Raw genomic sequence first — 18,469 nt, 5'->3', positions numbered from 1 at the left:
CGTCCCCCCCGGCCCCACACAGCCTTCGTGGCCCGGCGCAGCGCGACACAGTACCTCGGGTTAAGGGAATGGCCGGGACGATTAACCGGCAGGAAGACAACCCTGCTTCCCGGTCCCTTGTCGATATGGGAGTTAACCCTCAAGAACAAAAGGATACTGCAGGTTCAATAACTGAAATGAATGTTGGTCACCCGGTGTTAGGCGGCGTGCAGGTTACTCTGACTTACCTAGGTTGTGGGGAGGGAGGGAGCTGGGCTTCCTGGTCCCCGGAGGATTGGGGCTGGGCTCTCAGCCCTTGGTCTTTCATACAAAAGCAGGGACCGTCCGCGTCATCAGAATTCAGAGGCCCCATCCTGTGGGGTCCTGTGGGGCCCCCGGGCTCCCTCGCGGCAGGGCTCCTCGAGGTCTGAACTGCCTGTCATCAGAAGCAGTGAATCCAGGGGGCGGGGTGGCCGGTAGAGCTGAGCGCCTCCCTGCCCTGCCTCCAGGATTGTACAGTCGAGAGGCTCAGGAGGAGGATCTGCGGGCCGGGATTCCTCATGGAAACTGTTAAACTTACTTGGGGATAATTTATAAGTTTCCTACAGTCTTACCTGGTGCAAGCTGCCCACGACCTTGCGGCCACACTTCCCCACGGGGTAGGCATTGGTTACAACTCATGTTTTACAGTGAGGGAAATTGTGACTCAAGAATGGTGAAGTGGCTCTCCCAAGGTCGCAAAGCCACCAGTGGATGGCAGAAATGAGAGCTATTGCTTGAACCCAAATCCAGGCTCTCGACACTGCCCTGCCGGCACCTGGCCTGCTCTCTCCTATCCCAAGGTGCAGCACAATCCTCTCTAACTTACAGCCAAATGGGATGCTAGAGGTGGCAACAAAACAGGACAAATGAGGAGCAGGGCGGCGAGGGCAGGGGTGGGACTGCTAACCCACCCCTTTGGAAGATGCCTTAACCGCAGGTTTCAACCGCACCTCCCCCCAGAGTGCCATAAGGTGTTTCAGTCCAGTCCCTCCTGATACTCAGAGAACGAAAACTTTTGTCTGTGAGTCTCTAGTCAAATGACAGAGAATCGAGGACACACAACCTGTGGAAGCATGTTCAGCGGTGGGCTTTTTTTTTTTTTTTAACTTTTTTTATTTAAATAAGGAGAATTCTTTCATATGGAAAGAGCTAGTACAATCACATATTTGAAAGGAGAAACAACAGGTACTGAACCGGAGGGAAGAGGGGAGGGTGAGTGGGCCACCATGGCCAGTGAGTCCACAGTTCCATTTCCATCCAAGGTCAAAGCTCCCCCAAACAATGTAGAAACAAGCTGCATGTTACACCTTTAGCCATCGTCTGCCCTTTCAAATATCTGGTCTACGTGAAAAGACAAAGAGAGGAAAGGCCAAAATAAGAAGAAAAAAAAAAAAAACCCTCTCAAGAACAAAACCCCAAACCCTTTTGACTATGCAAGGCATGAGGTCCAAAGCTTGGAGTACAGTATCCCCTTTGAACAATGGAAGAGAGTCATCCACAGAGCTTTACAGAAAGTTCCACTCCCAGGCTTTGCAGCGTGAAGGCAGGGCCCTGGAGACACTGCTGCCATCTTGGAGACCACTAACGGCTGGAGAAAAGCTGAAAAGCAGGTGGGATGCACCGGGAAGATCACTAGCCACAAATGCGCTGGTGGTCTGGGTCGAGAGCACGGCTGGGGGGCAGTGTCTGACCCCGTCCCTGAGCCACTCCTGTCCGGGTGATCTCTCTTAGGTCCGTCTCACATTTTTCAGACAGGAAGAGCTGGCTTTCTGGAAGTATGCATTTCCCAGTCATCACAGAACACAACAAAGCACAAACACTCTAGTGTCCTTGGCTGTGGAAGGCCATTTCCAACAGACCTTCTAACCCAGGCTTGCTCTGCAAGAAGGGAAAAGGAACAAATGCAAATTTGAGAGGCAACATGCAACTACTTGGCAGAGGGGAACCAAACAGCAGAGGGGGCTTTCCCAGTTCACCACCCACTGCCCCAAGGGGCCAGATCTGCGTGAGGCCGCACACGTGTGCAGACCCTCCACCTCCTTGGCCCGTGGGCATTAGTCACAAACCTCATCAACCATCCAGAAGGTGGATCCAGAAGACAGGAGGACGAGGGTACGGCTGGAGAGAACTGATGCCAATATTTAACAAGCTACCACAGTATCCCCTCAAAATGGCTGGAATGGCCATGGCTTTGGAACCGGACCAACCGAGTTTCCTGAATGTGTGAAAGTCATCCTTTAGTTTTCCCCCTTAAAGAACCAAGAGCCAGAAGTGTATGAATTCCAAGTTTGAAAACAGTAATCATGTTGATTAAAAAAAAAAAAAAAAAAAAAAAAAGAAGCAATGGTAAAGAAAACCAGACCAAATACAGCTGACAAAGAAGTCTTCAGTGGGGGACGCCGCCTCACAGATACATGAACCCACACTCTGGGGCTTCACCCCACTGAGAAACTGACGCTGGACGGGCACTACCGCGGGTCACTGCTGCCGAGTAGCGGGCTACAGCTTCAACAGCCAGGGCAAAGCTGCCAGCATCAGAAGAGAGGGCATCTTTAGTAGGCAAAGGTGCAGGGAGAAGGTTCTGACACCACCCCCCCAACCTCAGTGGCAGAAAAGTTAAGTGCTGGTCTTCGCCTGTTCCCGCCAAAGCCCCACAGCATTCTGGCAGAGGCCTCTGCATGGACATGCACTCTGAGGATGGGGATTTGAAGCCAAAGTAAGACCTTAAGTCCTATTACCTTGAGCTTGGCTCTAAAAACCACATTAAAGGAGGAGAGATATTGCACCTTAAAACATGTCTGCACTAATCAGACCTGATTAACTCTGCATTTAATCAGGCCAAGGAAGGGATTGGGTGTTGGGCAGGCCTGAGGCCTACCTTCTGCCTCCAGAGTTCAATTCAAAATCCATATCTTAGTGGGAAAGAGACCACAGCTTGGGCACACAGAGGTGGTAAACGCACTGAACTTCACATGCAATTTCCTGGCCTTTCCTGCACAGAATAATTCAGACATTATATATAAATAGAGCAGTGAAACATTTACCTTTTTTTCACCTAGACCTACAACATCAATACATATAAATAAATTCTAGTGTTTTCTGTTTTTATTGGGGGGTGGGGGATACAGGGGTAGAGAAAAGGGCAGGATAACAGGTGACCCTTTTTTTCCCCCCTCAAACAGGGAGTACTGTCACTGTGATGGCAGGTTCACCTGAAGGGTACATCTTGAGTTTGTAACAGCATCCAGGACTGTTCTTTTGAATTTCGAAGTGACAAAATCTTTTTTCCTTTTGACAGACAATGTGCACTGGAATTAAGTGTGAGGGGTCTGGCCGTGTTTTCTAACTGTAAGTGTGTGGCTCCCGCAGGGGTGACTGGAAGCAGAGAGGAGGGCGGCTCGGGACTGGGACAGCAGCCAGATGCCCGCCGGGGAAGTGGGTGGAGAGCGCATGGGCACACGGGGCCCTCCATTCAATGGGTGGCCCTTTGAGAAGGGACTTTAGGGTCAAGATTCAGGGGATGAAGGAGAAAAAAAGACAGGCTAGTGAGAAGTAAGGTCTGAGAGTAGAGGCAAGGAGGGGAGTGCTGAAAGCTATTGTTTAAGCAGTAAAGCATCTGGTCCTCCCCAGATGACCCCAGGAAGAGACCTGGGCACTCTGCTAGGAGGCTGTCCCCATTCCCTTAAAGCAGTGAGGAGCAACGAGCAGTGACCCCAGTGGTCCCCGAGGCGCTTCCTTCCCTGTGTGCTCACTGGACATGGGGCCGAAGACCACGGCCCGGGGCACACCCCCTATTGCCTACCCCTCGTCCTCTGAGCCAGGTCTTCCCTGGACCCACCAGCACTGACAGGTAGATGGCTGGTTAGTTACTCTGAAGAGAATGTGCAAAGCTTGAAACAAACGTCCCCTCGCCCTTCCTTGGGATGACAGAATCTGGGAGGATTTCCTTCTAGTTCTTATTTTAAAAACAAGAAAAACCCCAGCATAAAACGCCTCACACACACATCCTGACAGAGGCGGCTCTGCAGACTCGAGAGACCACCCAGGCTGTTCCAGAACCATGGTCAGCCCTGCAACCCATCTTATCTTCCCCCTGGACCCTGCTCTGGCCTCTGCAAAGACCCACACCCACTGCCCAGTTCAGGCCTCTCTGTCCCAGCAGCCTCCCAGACCACGTGCTTTTGCTGCAGATCCAGCCAAACCGCCATCCACGCCCTCTGGTCACCATGCAGAGGAACTGCATGGTCTCTGGTGACAGCCACCCCCACACCCATCACCACATGGAGGAACTGGTTTCTAGCTGCGTGGGAAGTGGAGGGACAGGAGGACCCAGAGAGGAGGCAGCAGGCTCAGGAAGAAGGAAGGAGATGGGCATGATATGGAAAGTTAGGAAAGGGGGAGTATGTGAAACAGCCCCTGAAGGTGCTGAAGCCCCAGAAGCAGAGACGCTGAAGGGCGGTGTCTGTGCACTGCCCAGGCCAAGCTGGAAAATGCCAGAGCCTTAATCTCCATGATTCATCTTGGGTGCCCAGCGGTCAGTGTTCCCACTAGCTTCAGAAGAGTCTAAGACAGAAATTCTGTTTAATTCTTATGCTAAAAACGCCATTAACCTCACTGGGCTGCCCGTAAGCTCCCCTGGGCCATCAGGCCAGGGGCTGGAACTCAACTGAAAGCCGCCCACCCTCCCCGCCGCATCACCACCTCCCAAGCACACGGCGGGACACCTTGTGCTTAGGAGCGTGTCTTAAATCACCACTCCTTTTTACAAGTAACCTCAAAGATTAACCGAGAGAGAGCAGGAGAGGACACATTCTTAAGAGTCATCTCTTAAGGTATCGCTGTGATGTGCCAAACTAACAGGAGAGAGTTTATAGGAAACTACCAGAACAGAAAAGGGGGTGGGGAGAGAATGGCGAAGGACATATAAAAGTCCAGCTACACAGACATAGCTTGTGTTTTTGTTTTCTTTTCCTTTCTCCTTTGTAAAATCCTTAGCTGCTTTTTAAAACAAAAAGTCTCCAACTAATAAAATGGCCCTGCTGCCAAACCAGTGTGTCTGGGGACAGACAGGAGGCGGGCGGGGAGGAAGCGCTGTGAGGGCCCCTGCGGCCAGGAGGGAGCGGGACAGGAGGGGCGGCTCATCTGCACTGCTCGAAGGCTGTCCCTCCACAGTCGTGGCGGAAAGGAGATGGGAATGGAGTAGTCTGCTTTTTTGTTTGTTTCGTATTCAAGCAAGCAGGTCAATGCCACATATCCAGGGGTGCAAGCTGGTTGGACGACGTTGCTTTCAGGAGTGGAGAAGAGAGGGAGGTCTCTCAGTCCCGCCCGGGGGTGGACGGTGCATCCAGCCGTCGGTGAGACTCCCCAGCATCAGCATCCGGCTGCGTGGCGGCGGTCCTCGGGGCAGGCGGCCAGAGCCCCTTCAGGCCTTGCTCTCCTCCACTTTGACCGCCCGAGGCTTGATGGCTCCCGTTCGCTTCATCGGGGAAGCAGCCGAGGGCGCCTCTGGCAGCTTCACGCCTCCCAGGCTGGGCTTTTCATCCACTCGTTTGGCCTTTGGACAGACGGATGGGGACAAAGGAAGTTACCCTCATGCAGAATCACAGGCCAGGAGACGCACTCCCACCACCTGCCTGCTGCTCCTCAGTCACGGGGAAAGCTACAGGAAAGAGCCGGTCCTCGGGCAGAAAGACCAGACTTGGAAGCAACTCCCTCCCGTGGGCGCCGAGTGCAGTGATTCGGAGGCAGGAAGACACCAGGTCCTCCGGGCAGCTTCTGCGGTGCCCGCGGGCCAAGGCCCACTGGAAGAACCTTTTCAAATCAGTGCACCCCACGCCCCTCTAGTGCACCCACAAGTCTTAGAGCTCCTGACTGTGCTGAGGGGCGTGAAGCCTCTTGGCTGACTTGGTTTCCCAGATCTTTGACCCTCCCCAGCTCTCACTTTGTAGAAACCTTTCCTAAAGCCTCTAGTTCAATCTCAAGATTCCCAGTCAGGGTCCCCTGAACGTGCAGCTCTGTGCAGCGAAGTGTGTCAGATTCTGCCCCTCACGCCGTGGTGCGAACTCTGGAAGAAAGCTTTGGAAGCTCAGTCTGAACAATTCGAAGAGCAACCCCCAGGGACCCAAGGCAGGAGAAGCGAAATGAACAACCCCCTTCCACCTCCGCCAGCCAGGAACGCTGTCTGACTCAAACCCCACACCTGACGTGTCTGCGCCCCGGAGCCCGGTCACATTTTAGAGGAGTGGTGAAGAGAACGGTGCCCAAGACCAAGACACTGAGACATCCCTCTTGGGACAAAACGGGAAGACGTCATTGCGTCTGAACCCCACCCGGCCAAGACAAGGACGAGACACAGCACTTACTAGAGCTAGCACGCGCAGCCACACGCCAGGCACACCCGCCAGGCACGCACACACGCCCCGGCTTCTAGAGCTGACCCACAGGCCTAACCAAGTCCCAGCGCCTTCACAGCCCAATCACTATGGAGGGATAGTCCACCTTCTGGCGTCACCTCCTCAGAGGAATCCGCATCCTCCCTTCTCTGCAGGACAAGGAAGGATCCAGACGCCCGTCAAGAGGAGAAGTGCCTTCTCCAGGAGGGACTCGGGCTCCCCGGCTCCCAGCGCCACGCTCTAAGCGCCAGGGCACGTCTCTCTAAGAGGAGCACTCAAACAGGCTGGACAGTCCCTCCTCTTTTGGCGCTTGGAGACGGGCCTAAGCGTCCGGGGCTGGAGGGTCTGGAAAGCCATCTTCTACCTGTTGAACGTAGTGTCCCTGCACAGAGCCCATGTTAACTGCTGATCCAGAGGGCTTCCCACTGGGGCTAGCAGAGCTAGGCCTGAAAAAACCAAAGGAGGGGGTGAGAACACACGCGTCACCACAGAAACGGAGTCAAGCCTCCGATGGAGGAAATAGAACCGGACAGGCAGAGCGCAGGGCGAGGGGGTCGTCACTGTGCCCTGGCACCTCCAGCCCAGGTCACAGAGCTGCCCTTGGGGGACAGAGGCCAGGGCCCCATCACGGGCAGACCCTGAATGGGCGATGGACGGACACAACGGACCGTCTCTCAGGGTTTGGAGAATCTGGACCAATAGGATGCTGGGATCCAGACACAAGGTCCGTAAACCTGACAAGACTGATGCCGAGTATCTTTCTAGTCTTCGCTTGGGGGTGGGAGTGGGAAAGAGAGATACCAAAAGTAACAAAAATGTACAATGTCTTTCTAAATGTGTTCCATGGACCAGACGGCTCTCTCCCAGGGATGTTAACTAGGTGCTATGTGGGAAAGAAAGATTCTGTGGTCAAAAATCCTGAGAAATTATGTACGTGGAACTCAACAGGACTCTCCGCAGGGGCCACTCCACCCCCATGCTGAGGTGCACCCCAACTCCCCAGCAAGCCCTCCTGGGCACAGCACACCCCCAGTATCTGCACAGGGAACTCTTTCCTGACAGGGCGTGCCTCAGAAGTCCTGTTCCCAGAAAACGTGGGAAACGCTGCACTATAAAAACACACCCGTTTTCCCAACCCTGCTGAAACACCAACAGAACAGAAGCTGCCAGTTAAGGCTGATATTTCCTAAACATTCTTCAAAGACTAAAGCTGCTGCCACTCCTACACCGGATGGACACAGGCGACTCTCGTGCGAGCGTCCCTGCTCTGGACTGGCCCCCGAGGAAGGCGCTACACAGATGCAGCTGAAGTCTGCCCGCAGCATCTGTTCGTGCGGGGCGCTTCCTCCCTTCCCCCAACCACATCACTGTGTGGTGCTGCTGTCCGTGTGCATTTTTCTTTCATTCTATTATTTTGGCCAATGTGAACAATATGGTTGGAAAACAAAACAGAGTACGTAAAGCCAAGAAAGTGAAAGTAAGAACAGAAAAGATAAAGAAATGGGGAACAATTCACAAAAATCCCTCTCTGAGGAAGTGCAGTTGGAAACGCGGAATGCCGGGGCAGAGGAGGACTCAGCCTCCACGCTCCAAGAGCAACAGGGCAGGGCGACCACAGCAAGAGTGACTCGGGACGTCAGAGACTGACCTGCAGGAGTGCCTTGCCCCCGCCAGGGACCCACGCGCCGAGCTGCGCGGTCAACCTCACGCGGGACACTGCAGGTCCTGGATTTCTTCCTACTCATTTGCCAACAGGAGGGTCTCCGGGAATCTCCCACAATTAACAAGAGTCGGCTGTACCAACCCTCGGGCCCAAAGCCAGAGTGTGCTGCCTCCCAGCCAGCGCTCTTCTCCAGGGGTGAAAAGTTCTCTGACTTTTTAAACATACTAAATACAGTTGACCCTTGACCATCACAGGGTTTGAACTGCACTGATCCACTTACACTCAGATTTCCTTCAATAAATACGTACTACACGATCCACAGTTGGTTGAATCCCCAGAAGCGGAACCATGGATATGAAGAGCTGGCTGTGAAGTTATCCCTGAATCTTCAACTGCATGGAGGGCCAGCGCCTCAACCCCTGCACTGTTCAAGGGTCAACTGCAATTCAACACCCTAATTTATACAAAGCCACCTCTGAATCCAGCTGAGGGGCCGGGACAGTTACTGGAGGCTGTGACAGACCCAGAGGCGGCAGAGGTGGGGCCACACTGAGGCACAGCCCCCAGCCCGGCAGCAACAAGTCCTGGGAGGGTCAGAGGGCCAGTTCAGGGGACACGCGGCCCCAGAAGAGGAAGTTCTCCTCTTCTAGGGTGTCTGCCTTCTCCACCAATCTTTTTAAAAAATCTGGCAAGAAAGCTGTGAGTAGCCAGGGTCAGTCCTGACGCTGTTACAACACCAGCCATTCCTTTTCCTAGCTCTCCCAAACCAGAGCACTTAATGGTGAGAAATAAAAACAAAACCATCCTCCCAATTTCAGATTCTCCTGTGTCCTGGCACAGGAACTTCACGGTGACACGTGGGCCAACAAAGGCGACTCAGCCTCAGAGCCCTTGTGCTGCTCCCCTGGGCCCAGGTCCCAACAGTGAGGGCCCCGCTGTGAGCATCCAACCCCTGGTGCGTCTCTTTACCTGTAGGTCTGTGGCGACGGCACAGAGCCTCCTGAAGGAACGTTCTGCTTACTGTCGGCAAAGTGGAAGCCCTTCATCTCCATCTGAGAGGACTAAAGAGACCGAGACACGACAGGTTGCCACTGGAGGGCCCTGGAGACAGCTGGCCCTCGCTGAACCACCCTGGGCAGAGCCGACGGGGCCTTGATGGCCTCAGGACGGAGAGGCATCTTCTAAGGGAATGTGCAGGCCTTCCCCCCCAAGTCCAGGCTTCAGGCAGGAATGTCCCGCATTTTTGCTTTTTTTCCGGTGGGGCGGGAATGGTGGACTGAGCGCCACCCCCAGCAGACCCGCGTGGTGGATGCGACCTCGCTCCCCTAGGAGTATGCTCAGCAGAATCTGGGAGCTGGTGAGGACTGCGGGTCCCACACACTTCCTTGCCACCCAGCCCTCGGCCTCAGTATCACACACCGTCCCCGCCCTGCCCTGGCATCTACACACACCCAGTCCTCTTGCGTTGCTGGTTATACATGACCAAGGGGTTCCTGCTGTGGGACTGAGAGGACTTGGCAATGAACAAGAGATCAGCAGGGCCCAGTGAGGCCCTGGAGCTTGTCTCCCGGACCGCCAGCATTTTCTGCCACAGCAGTGGTTCCTGACTATCTAGAGAGGGTCCCTAGGATAACCTACCCCCAACCCTGGGACACAGCAAGAGGGAGTCAGCCTTACCTCTCTGCTGGTGTTAAGGACCGAAGGCTGGGACCCAGGCGGGAGAATTCTTCGGGGGGCCCCGACAGAGAGGCTTTGCCCCTGTGGCAGCTGGATGGATTGTGGCAGGATCAGGGGCTGCTGCCCGGAGCCATAGCGAGGCAGGGGCAGCTGGGAGCCGGGCAGCGGCATCGTCAGCTGCAGGACAACAGGGACAGTCAGGAAGAGGACGAGATGTGGGGAGAAAGCCACAAATGAGCATTTACACACGCATCCAAGAGCAACCACAGGTTCTACTGCAGGTTCTTATCCCAGAATAATGAAAGCAAGGCCTTCACACGGCGGACAGACGCTGGACCACGGTCTGAGCAGAGCAGACTACCCCGGACTCCACACTCTCAGAGGCAGGGACAGGCCCTAGGTGGTGGCCGTGCTCGGCTCCTCCCTGAGGACTGTCTGTGTGCAGCTCTGGCCCTACCGCTGTCATCCCACAGAGGTCCCCTGAGCACACGTTCTGTGCTGGGGAGACACCAGGACACGTCCAGACCCGGGAAACAGCTAGAACACAGTGACACGCGGGACACAGAATGGGTACAGAGTGCGTGGAGGTGGGGTGGGTCAGGGAAGGCCAGGAAGCCCCCTCAGGAAGTGGTGTATCTTGGCGCTACTCCGTGCAGCACAAAAAGGCAAGGCCCTTCACTGCTTTACCTCCAAAGGTGACAGAAAACAAGACTCAACAGGGGTCTGGGATTTTGGGTTCCTGGAATCCTTTTAAAGTCTGAGATCCTTTTGAATCGTGTTATGACAGAAGAACGGGGCGGGAACTGCCAGGCCAGAGGGAATACTCCTTAAGTCCGAGGTGGGTGAGAGGGAGGAGGTGGGCCTGGAGACCCTTGTGGGGTGGGGCGGGGGCGGGGAAGCCACGTTCTGTCTCTCAGTCACAGTCCTCCTCATCTCCCTGCTGTTGAGTCCACTGTGGAGGGTCAGAAGGATCTATTGGAATTGCATCACTGAGACACGTGGCGGCCAGACCCCAGGACCCTGTGCTGCCCCTTGTGCGCAACTGGGTGTGGGATGGGGACGGGGATGGCACTAGCTCAGGGTGTGGTGTGACCTGACTTGTGTTTGAGAACCAACCGTCAGGCCCAGGAGCAGGAGCAGGAGAGGAGGCCGGAGCTCCTGCAGCCTGGACAGGGTGGTGGCTAGAGGGGACGAGAATGGGCTGGATTCTGAATGCTTTCCACAGGCAGAGCGAACAGAACATGCTGAAGAGGCGGGGGGGCGGGGGAGCAGGGGCCCAGGGATGACCGATGCCAGACAGGAATTCCGCTCACTTTAAGTCTGAGCTACCATGAGTTATGAGCAGAGGTGGCAGGCAGCCCACTGGATCTGAGTTCAGATCCAGGAGATGGATCTGGGATAAAGATATAAATTTGGGAGAACTGGGAAGAGCTGAATTTGGATGAAGCTTAGAGCCACAGGACTAGAAAGAGGCCAGAGGACAGCGCCCAGGAGGCACGGCAACTTACAGACTGGGGAGGCAAGGAGGGAACAACAAAGGAGACCAAGGAAGAAGGCTTCAGGGAGGCAGAAGGAAAACCAAAAGAGGTGTCCTCGGAACCGAGAACGTGACTCAGAGGGAAAGAGCGATCACAGGGTCAAAATGTGATGGGCCAGCAGGAGGAGGATGCAGAACTACCCATCAGACTCAGGAACATGGAATCTACTGATATCCTCAGACAAGATTTCTGGTTTTTGTTTTTTAACAAACCGGAGGAACTTCCTGGAGATGTGGTGAGAGGACCTTCACGGCTGGAGGCAGCAGGGCAGCACACCTGAGTGCCTGCTGGAGCAGCGCCCAGGGGGGCGGGCAGGACAGCTCCCAGGCACACAGCCCACCCTCAAAGCCGGGCCGGCCCCACCCCCACCCCTTGGCTCGGAGGCGCCAGGAGCTTGGAGCAATCCTCTTTTTGTTACAACTGCTATTTCCTTGGCAGCACAGGATGCAAGATGGAGGTGGGGAAGGCAACGAGGAGGGTAGGGAGGCACGCAGACCCACGGTGGGTTGGCTGTCCGGAGCTGAATGTGGTTTGACAGGGGTGTCTCCTCCCGTCATAGACAGCTGGGCAGAGGCAGGGAGGATCTAACCCTGGTTAACTCAGTGAGGGAGGGGTGGAGCTGAGTGCAAAGACAAGGGCGGGTGTGGGGATCTGCTGAAGGGGCAGGAAAGGAGGGCGTGAGAAAAAGGTGGTCGGAGGCAGGTCACCAGATGGAGTGGGAGAGAAACGTCAGAGGTGGTGACCGGGGAGGACCCTCAAGCCTGAGATGACGGCTCCCGGTAATGACCAGTCCAGACAGGAGCATGAGCAGAGTGGAGCACTGGTGGTGAGAAGGCCATGGAACTGGGGGCAGAGACCTGGGGTGTCATCTACAGAGACAGCAAAACCCCTGAGATGTACCACAGGAGCCATGCTGGAGACTGAGCCAGGGGCCGAGGGAGGGGAGTGACCCTCAGAGCTGTCTCTCTTGCCCTCGGCTCAAGGGAGAGGATGACAGGGAACCCCATGCGGACTCAGCAGTCTGCTCACAGCAGTGTGGAGGGCCGGAGGGGGCAGAGTCTCTGGTGTGGGCCTCAAAGCTGGGGTTAGGGAGGAGGGAGGCAGAGCAGTCTAGAAGCATCAGGGAGCATGCCCAGAGGACACTCACCCACCCCCAGCCCCAGCTAGGAGGGCAGGAAGAGAAGCCTCGCTCTTAGGGGAAAGCCAGGCCTTGGGACTGTTGACAAGAGGTGGAGGACCTGGCCCTGGTTCTCGCAGCCCAAGGACCAGTCACAGTGGCTACAGACAGTAAGTCAGGATACATCAAGAGGCAAACAAAAGGGATAAACAATCATGAAGGAAAGAGCCCTGGTGACTGAATTTCTGACCTGTGGGAGCTGGGAGTCCAACATCTGGGAGGCGCCGAGCCCTGCAGCCTGGCCAAGCTGGCTCTCGTAGACCAGGGCTTGGTTTCCACTCATGGGCTGGTAGGGCGAGCCGGACTGGGGCTTCACCATCTCCAAAGGCTGCATGCCTGGGAACGCCGAGTACGGGGGCTTCAAGGCTGTGCCTCCAGAGAGGATCATGGTGCTGGGCGGTGACAGGCTGGGGTGCATGTACACCTGAGATCTGCAAGAGCCAGACGGGCAGGTCAGCGCACGACCGCACCGGCGTTATCTCAGCCGTGAGCACGTGAGCACGTATCAGCCTGCTCAAACACGGCTGCCCGCCCCGCCTCCACAGTTTCTGATTCAGAAGGTCTGGGATGGGCCCTGAGCATCTGCATTTGTAACAGACTCCTAGCTGGTGCTGCTGCTGCTGGTCTAGGGACCAGGGTCCGAGCATCACTGAATTAAACAGACCCCATATCCAGGCTGTACAAGGCACAGGAAAACCTGTGTGCTGCCGACAGCACAGGACATCAGACGCCCTGAACGAGCAAGTCACAGGTGGTGAGGCAGGGGGAGGAAGAGCAGTATGACTTGGTGAGAAAAACGGGGCCAGGCCCCTGGCCTGCTACCACACAGTTCACTGTGAAGTGGCTGTGACTGCCCCCCCAACCACGGCCCAGAGCAGAGCAGCGCAGAGCAACAGCAGACACAGGGAACAGGTCCACAGGCCGGGACGCTGGGCCCGTTCCGCCCTGGCATCTCACCTGAAGGGCTGTAAGGAGCTGAAGATCTCCTGAGACTGGGAGACGGGGAGCCCGCCCCTCAGTCCAAGCTGAGCTTGAGCCTGCAGAGATGTGTGAAGGGAAATTGGGATCTGCTGGGCAGCGGCGGCCTGTGGACGGGAAGCCCGGCAGGTCACCATGGTGTCCTCCCAGCTAATACTCACCTCCCCTCTCCCCCAGCCCCTCTCCAGGGGCAGCCGAACACTGCCCAGAACACAAACTCAGCAAGTCCTTCCCAGGCTTCCTTTGCTCTCAGCAAAAAGCAACCCCAAACCCCAGTATATCCACATACTGGATTCTGTACAGCAGCAAGAACGAATCCTAGCTACACGTACCAACAGAAACATGACGGTGAATGGAAAATGCACATAAAGAACACGTGCAGCACAATTCAGTCACGTGGAGGTCAAGATCTTGCACAACTGAACAACACAGCATTTAAGAATACACTTTAAAAAGAGGCTAGGACAGGCCAAGTCCTCTGTCCCGGAAAATGCACTTGGTCCTGGTCTGTGCAGTCACACGGGGCTGTGGACCGTGGGACCCTGTGGAAAGCCAGCACCAGCTTCAGGAGGGAGACTTCCAAACATCATCCCCTCACAGGACAGAAGGTATGCCAATCCTGCATAAAAACAAACACCTGCTTGCTTCTAAAACTACCTCTTTCTAATGCATCCATGCCTGGGAGTCTAGGCCTGTCTTCTCTTCATCAGAAGGATACCTGATCACCAAAGAGAATTGCGTTTCAGCGAATTCCCCAGCTGGGGTGCAGGAAGGAGAACTTTGAGAAAGGAAAACTATGCAGTGTCTGGAGCACTCAGCCCCATTTCTCCTTCCTGTCTCTCATTTATTCATTCAATAAATGCTGACTGGCTGCCAGGACATGCCAGGAGCTGGGCATAACGTGAGGGGCAAGGGAAGCAAGACTGACAACAAACAGATAAATGAAGAAAGTAGCCACACTGTGTGCTGCACCCTCCCCAGTCCCCCACAGGGCCACCTGGCTTGCTCTCATCACCTGTTGGTAACTCTGCTGCTGAGGTATCGTTTGAGGGACCAGCCGGGGCTGACTTGCAAACACATGGCCATCCAGGTAGAGAGGTGCCAGGTGGTTGCCTGGAAACAGAATCCAAGGAGGTAGAACAGGATCAAGTCTCACTGTTCCTGAAGGTCCCAGGACTTGGGTGTGCAGAGCCTGCTCCGGCCCGCTGCCGGCCTAGTGCTCCTGCCCAGCACGGTGCCCACGAGGAGGGGCTGTCCCCAGCCCACCTTTCCCACCGAACCCCCTCGCCCGCCGCCCCCACACGCAAGAGGGACTCGTCATAACTGAAGGCTGCCTTGGTCTCTCAGTCATGTTCCTCTTCATCTCCCTGCTATTGAGTCCACAGTGGAGGGTCAGAAGGATCTATTGGAATTGCATCACTGAGACTCTGGCAGCTGGGCCCTCAAAGTCCCCACAGGCTGCCTTGCAGCACCAACACAGTGATGGGGATGGTGAGTCAGGGCTACCACCTATCGAGGGTTCACTGATACAAAGCACTTTCCGATACGATCTGGTCCCATTGGCATGGCTACCCCCAGAGAATGCCATCACCACCCTGTCTTTTCACAGAGGAGGGGCCAAGGCTGAGAGAGCTGCTGACAGGCAGAGGTGACACACACTGCATGTGACGTGGTCTGACTCTCCAGGAGGGGGGCGAGCCTCGCCGGAGTCACAGTCCCGCTTCCCCGTGGAGGGAAGCTGGAAAGCAGAAGGTGCAAGTTATCCGAGCACGTGGGCAGCCACAAGCACCCAGCTGGAAACCAGCTCCCCCAACACACTCCTTCAGTCAAGGAAGAGTGGTGCTCAGGGCCGTCCAGCGTTTCTCCTGAGTGAGTGGGGAGGCTCCCTGGGCTGGCCTGGGGCCGACGTACCTGGAAGGGAAGCAGAAGGTGCCACTGAGGCCACGGGCATGGGCGGCATGGAGACTCCGCCGAAGGAGCTGTAGCTGACCCCGCTGGAGGCTCCCGCAGAGGATGGGGGCTGGAGGCCCGAGCCAGCGCCTCCTGGAGAGCTCTGCTCCGGCAAACTGGGTGAGTTTTCCCAAGCCTTGCGCGCAGACTCCATCTTTAGAAGCAAGGAGGTGGGGAGATGAGAATCACTACCTGGGAGGCAGCGCGCAGCACAGATCCGAGCCTGGGAGGGGGAGGGGTCGGCAGGCAAGCTAAGGCACCTTGTGGCCCCTGCCCAGCTCCTGGCAGGGTTACCTTCAGAGTGAGGTCAGCGGTGGGGAAGGACATCTGGGAGAGGCCCATGGCCCTCTGGATGTGATGGTCACGCCGGAGAATGGGAATGCTCTGCGTCAGCCCAGCCTGGAGGGAAGGCCACCATGGAGTACTGACAGGCACAGAAGAACCCACAGCTCACAGGAAACACACCTTCCATTCTGGTCGTGTGCAAGGCCACCCCCAAAATAGCTGCCTTCACTGATTCCCTCGAGAGAAGGCCATGGAGAGCCACGCCCACCCCTGCACCCCACCAAGCCCCCCTAGCAGGGGCAGCTGTGCCCCAACAGCATGAAAGGACGGGCTGCCAGCACACAGGCACCCACTGCCTGGTGTGGAGATCCTAGGTCCTGGCTCAGTCCCCCTCCCCTCGAAACTGTGACAAAGAAATCCCTAGAAACGTGTTCGGAAATGCAACTGCTAGACCCTCCTCCTGCAGACGCCCACCAGCACGTTAAAAGGATTCTGAGAAATTGTAGAGTAAAGAAATTTATTTAGCCCAGCAATCTCTAACATGCGTGACTACAGAACTTGAAACATTTCAAGTCACAAAATGCCAAACAAACCAGACCTTAGGAATTACACTACCCCATTTTAATTTCAAAAGACCAGGGCGTGGAACAACTTGCCCACGGATGTGTAACTACCTAGAGAGGGCACGAGGGCTCAAACTAGGCCTGCCCACCCACGTCAGTGCTGACACGCCTCCTCTGGTTCCGGAGCACCACGTGCAGCCCAGGGCCTGCCAGCACGGCCACCATAGAGCTGGAGGTGGAAGCACAGACTTACATTACTGGCCAACGCGTCCTGAAGTTTAACAACTGGATTCCCTGTGGGACCAGAGGCAGAACCAGGCTGCAAGCTAAAGTCAGAGTCCTAGAAAAAGGGAACAAACCCACAGAAATCATCCTGGCTTACCTTCTGGCAGAGACACATTCATTTGGTTCCCAGTTTCAGAAACCCAAAAAACCCACTAAGCGGCACTCACCATGTGAGCAAGACAGCCAGATGTTTCCCGACAGCACCCAAGAAAGGATGTCACCCCCTTACTCTGCCTGCCGGCTCCCCGCCCCACCCAGCAGAGATGAAGATCAGCAGACGGCTCGGCCTGAGAAGGCGGCTGCTGTCAGTAGGAAAACTGAGAAAGCAGCTCACAGCACCTCCTGGCCCACGACTCCATGCCAACACGCCCCCTGGAGTACTGCCAGCTCCCATCTCCCTGCTCCTCCCAGGAGACACTGGTCTAAGCCCCCTCCTTTCTCTCCAAGCACCCTACTCCCCACAAGGAAACAAATCAAAGCCTCACTTTTGGATTGACTCCAAATTCAATGGGTGGCACTGGCAGCACGGAGTCCACATGAATCTCCACCCCATTGACAGGTGGGACCACGGCCCCCTGCAGCCGCTCGGCCCCCTCCGAGCCCTTTCTGTTTTTCAGAGAACGCTCGTTGCCGATAGGTCCCGGTCTGTGCTCCTTGCTCTGTCCTGAGCCTTGTTCTGAATCCTGGATAGAAAAGCAGAGGCTGAGACACACATCCTGGAACGACCCTGATCTCTAGCTTCTAAGTCCCAGGAGCCGGGGAAGAAGACAAAAGACATCAGCCCCTCTGCCCAGCCCCAGGGGCGGGGCTCCCAGGCTACCTTTGGCTCCGACTGCTTCTGCGCCTGCTCCTTGTGGCCGTCGGCCTTGGCTTCCAGGCCGGGGCCGCTCACCTCCTCTGGCTTCAGAGTGCCGTACGGGGAGCTGCGCTGCGAGGAGGTCGCAGATGACTCTCGAGACTCGGCGCTAAGGTCAACACCACTATCTCCCTGGCTGCTCTTAAAACCCTGCTGTGCGAGGCATAAAAGAGGTCAGAGTGCAACCTCTACTGCAGAGTGAGACCAAGACACATTTCCTGGCTGCCTGTGCCTTCCAGGGTCCTGTTCTGACAACTGGAGACACGCCAAATGCGCCAATCCAGCCCGAGACCGCAACCACAGGTTCGTGTGGGCCCTGGATGGAAACCGCCAAACTCACTGCACCCGTGAACCAAACCCGGCGCGTGACCACCACCAGGCGTGGAGGCGAGGCCCTTAGCCACTGCCCTACCCAGGGTAGGTCTTCCCTGGCCATCCCCTCCCTGCCTTCCCCCAACACAGGCACCTCACGCTGGAAGAAAGCAAGACTGGAGACCAAGGCAGATGGCGAGCACACACTCACCACCTGGGCAGCTCGACAGCCACTCACCTCAGCAGAGCCAGGCTCGGCGCTGTTGAAGGCAGTGGCAGCTTTGGTCCAGGAGTCGCTGGTTGAGGCCTGAATGGGGAGGGCTGCCAGAGGAGGAAGACAGTCAGGGAATTAGAGGAGAAGCACCAAGCTGGAAAACCAGCACAGACCCAAGCCCCCAGCCACCCTCCCTGCCGCCACCGTCCACACGCTAGCGCACAGCTTCGACACCTGGCGTTCAGCATCCTCGGACCGGTTTCAATCAAAGTGATCCTGTTCTTTCACTGACTATGTGCTCTGCAGAACACACTGGCCACTTTTTATTGACACTTATTAGAATTCTGTGTCACCACCCCTGCTGTGGTAAAGCTCTTTTCATTTATTTCTACAAGCTGGCATCTCTTCAAGTCTTTGAAAGATCTGAGCTGGTATTATGCAACTTTTGTTAGCTCACAGACCACCCTGAAAGTCCAACAAAAGCCACAGACCTTGTGTACATACACAAAGCCTCACGTGCTATTTTAAGATCCAGAGGCCCTCTGAAGCCATCCACAG

At 55.9% G+C, this 18,469-nt stretch overlaps 1 protein-coding gene, 2 non-coding genes and 1 pseudogene across 3 annotated transcripts in view; 1 reads left to right on the top strand and 3 right to left on the bottom strand.

Moving 5' to 3' along the window:
• Nucleotides 1-1,110: 1,110 nt before the first annotated feature.
• Nucleotides 1,111-18,469, bottom strand: part of PRRC2B (proline rich coiled-coil 2B) — an 83,324-nt gene continuing 65,965 nt past the window's right edge. Inside the window, 13 exon segments of the mRNA XM_032478689.1 lie at nt 1,111-5,575; nt 6,778-6,859; nt 9,046-9,137; nt 9,754-9,930; nt 12,659-12,899; nt 13,426-13,553; nt 14,462-14,559; nt 15,358-15,550; nt 15,691-15,795; nt 16,498-16,584; nt 17,015-17,212; nt 17,350-17,538; nt 17,936-18,018. Coding sequence (XP_032334580.1) covers nt 5,444-5,575; nt 6,778-6,859; nt 9,046-9,137; nt 9,754-9,930; nt 12,659-12,899; nt 13,426-13,553; nt 14,462-14,559; nt 15,358-15,550; nt 15,691-15,795; nt 16,498-16,584; nt 17,015-17,212; nt 17,350-17,538; nt 17,936-18,018 — 1,805 coding nt within the window. The 3' untranslated portion in view covers nt 1,111-5,443.
• Nucleotides 1,161-1,902, top strand: LOC116663294 (annotated as a pseudogene).
• Nucleotides 10,663-10,748, bottom strand: LOC116663454. Its single transcript, XR_004319704.1, has one exon. It is a non-coding gene; the product is annotated as a small nucleolar RNA SNORD62 (small nucleolar RNA).
• LOC116663453 lies at nt 14,786-14,871 on the bottom strand. The gene has a single exon (XR_004319703.1). It is a non-coding gene; the product is annotated as a small nucleolar RNA SNORD62 (small nucleolar RNA).

This window comes from Camelus ferus, chromosome 4 (genome assembly GCF_009834535.1).
Source record: "Camelus ferus isolate YT-003-E chromosome 4, BCGSAC_Cfer_1.0, whole genome shotgun sequence".
NCBI classification, from domain to species: domain Eukaryota; kingdom Metazoa; phylum Chordata; class Mammalia; order Artiodactyla; family Camelidae; genus Camelus; species Camelus ferus.
Note: the sequence above shows the minus strand (reverse complement) of the source record. Positions and strands in the feature narration are given on the sequence as shown.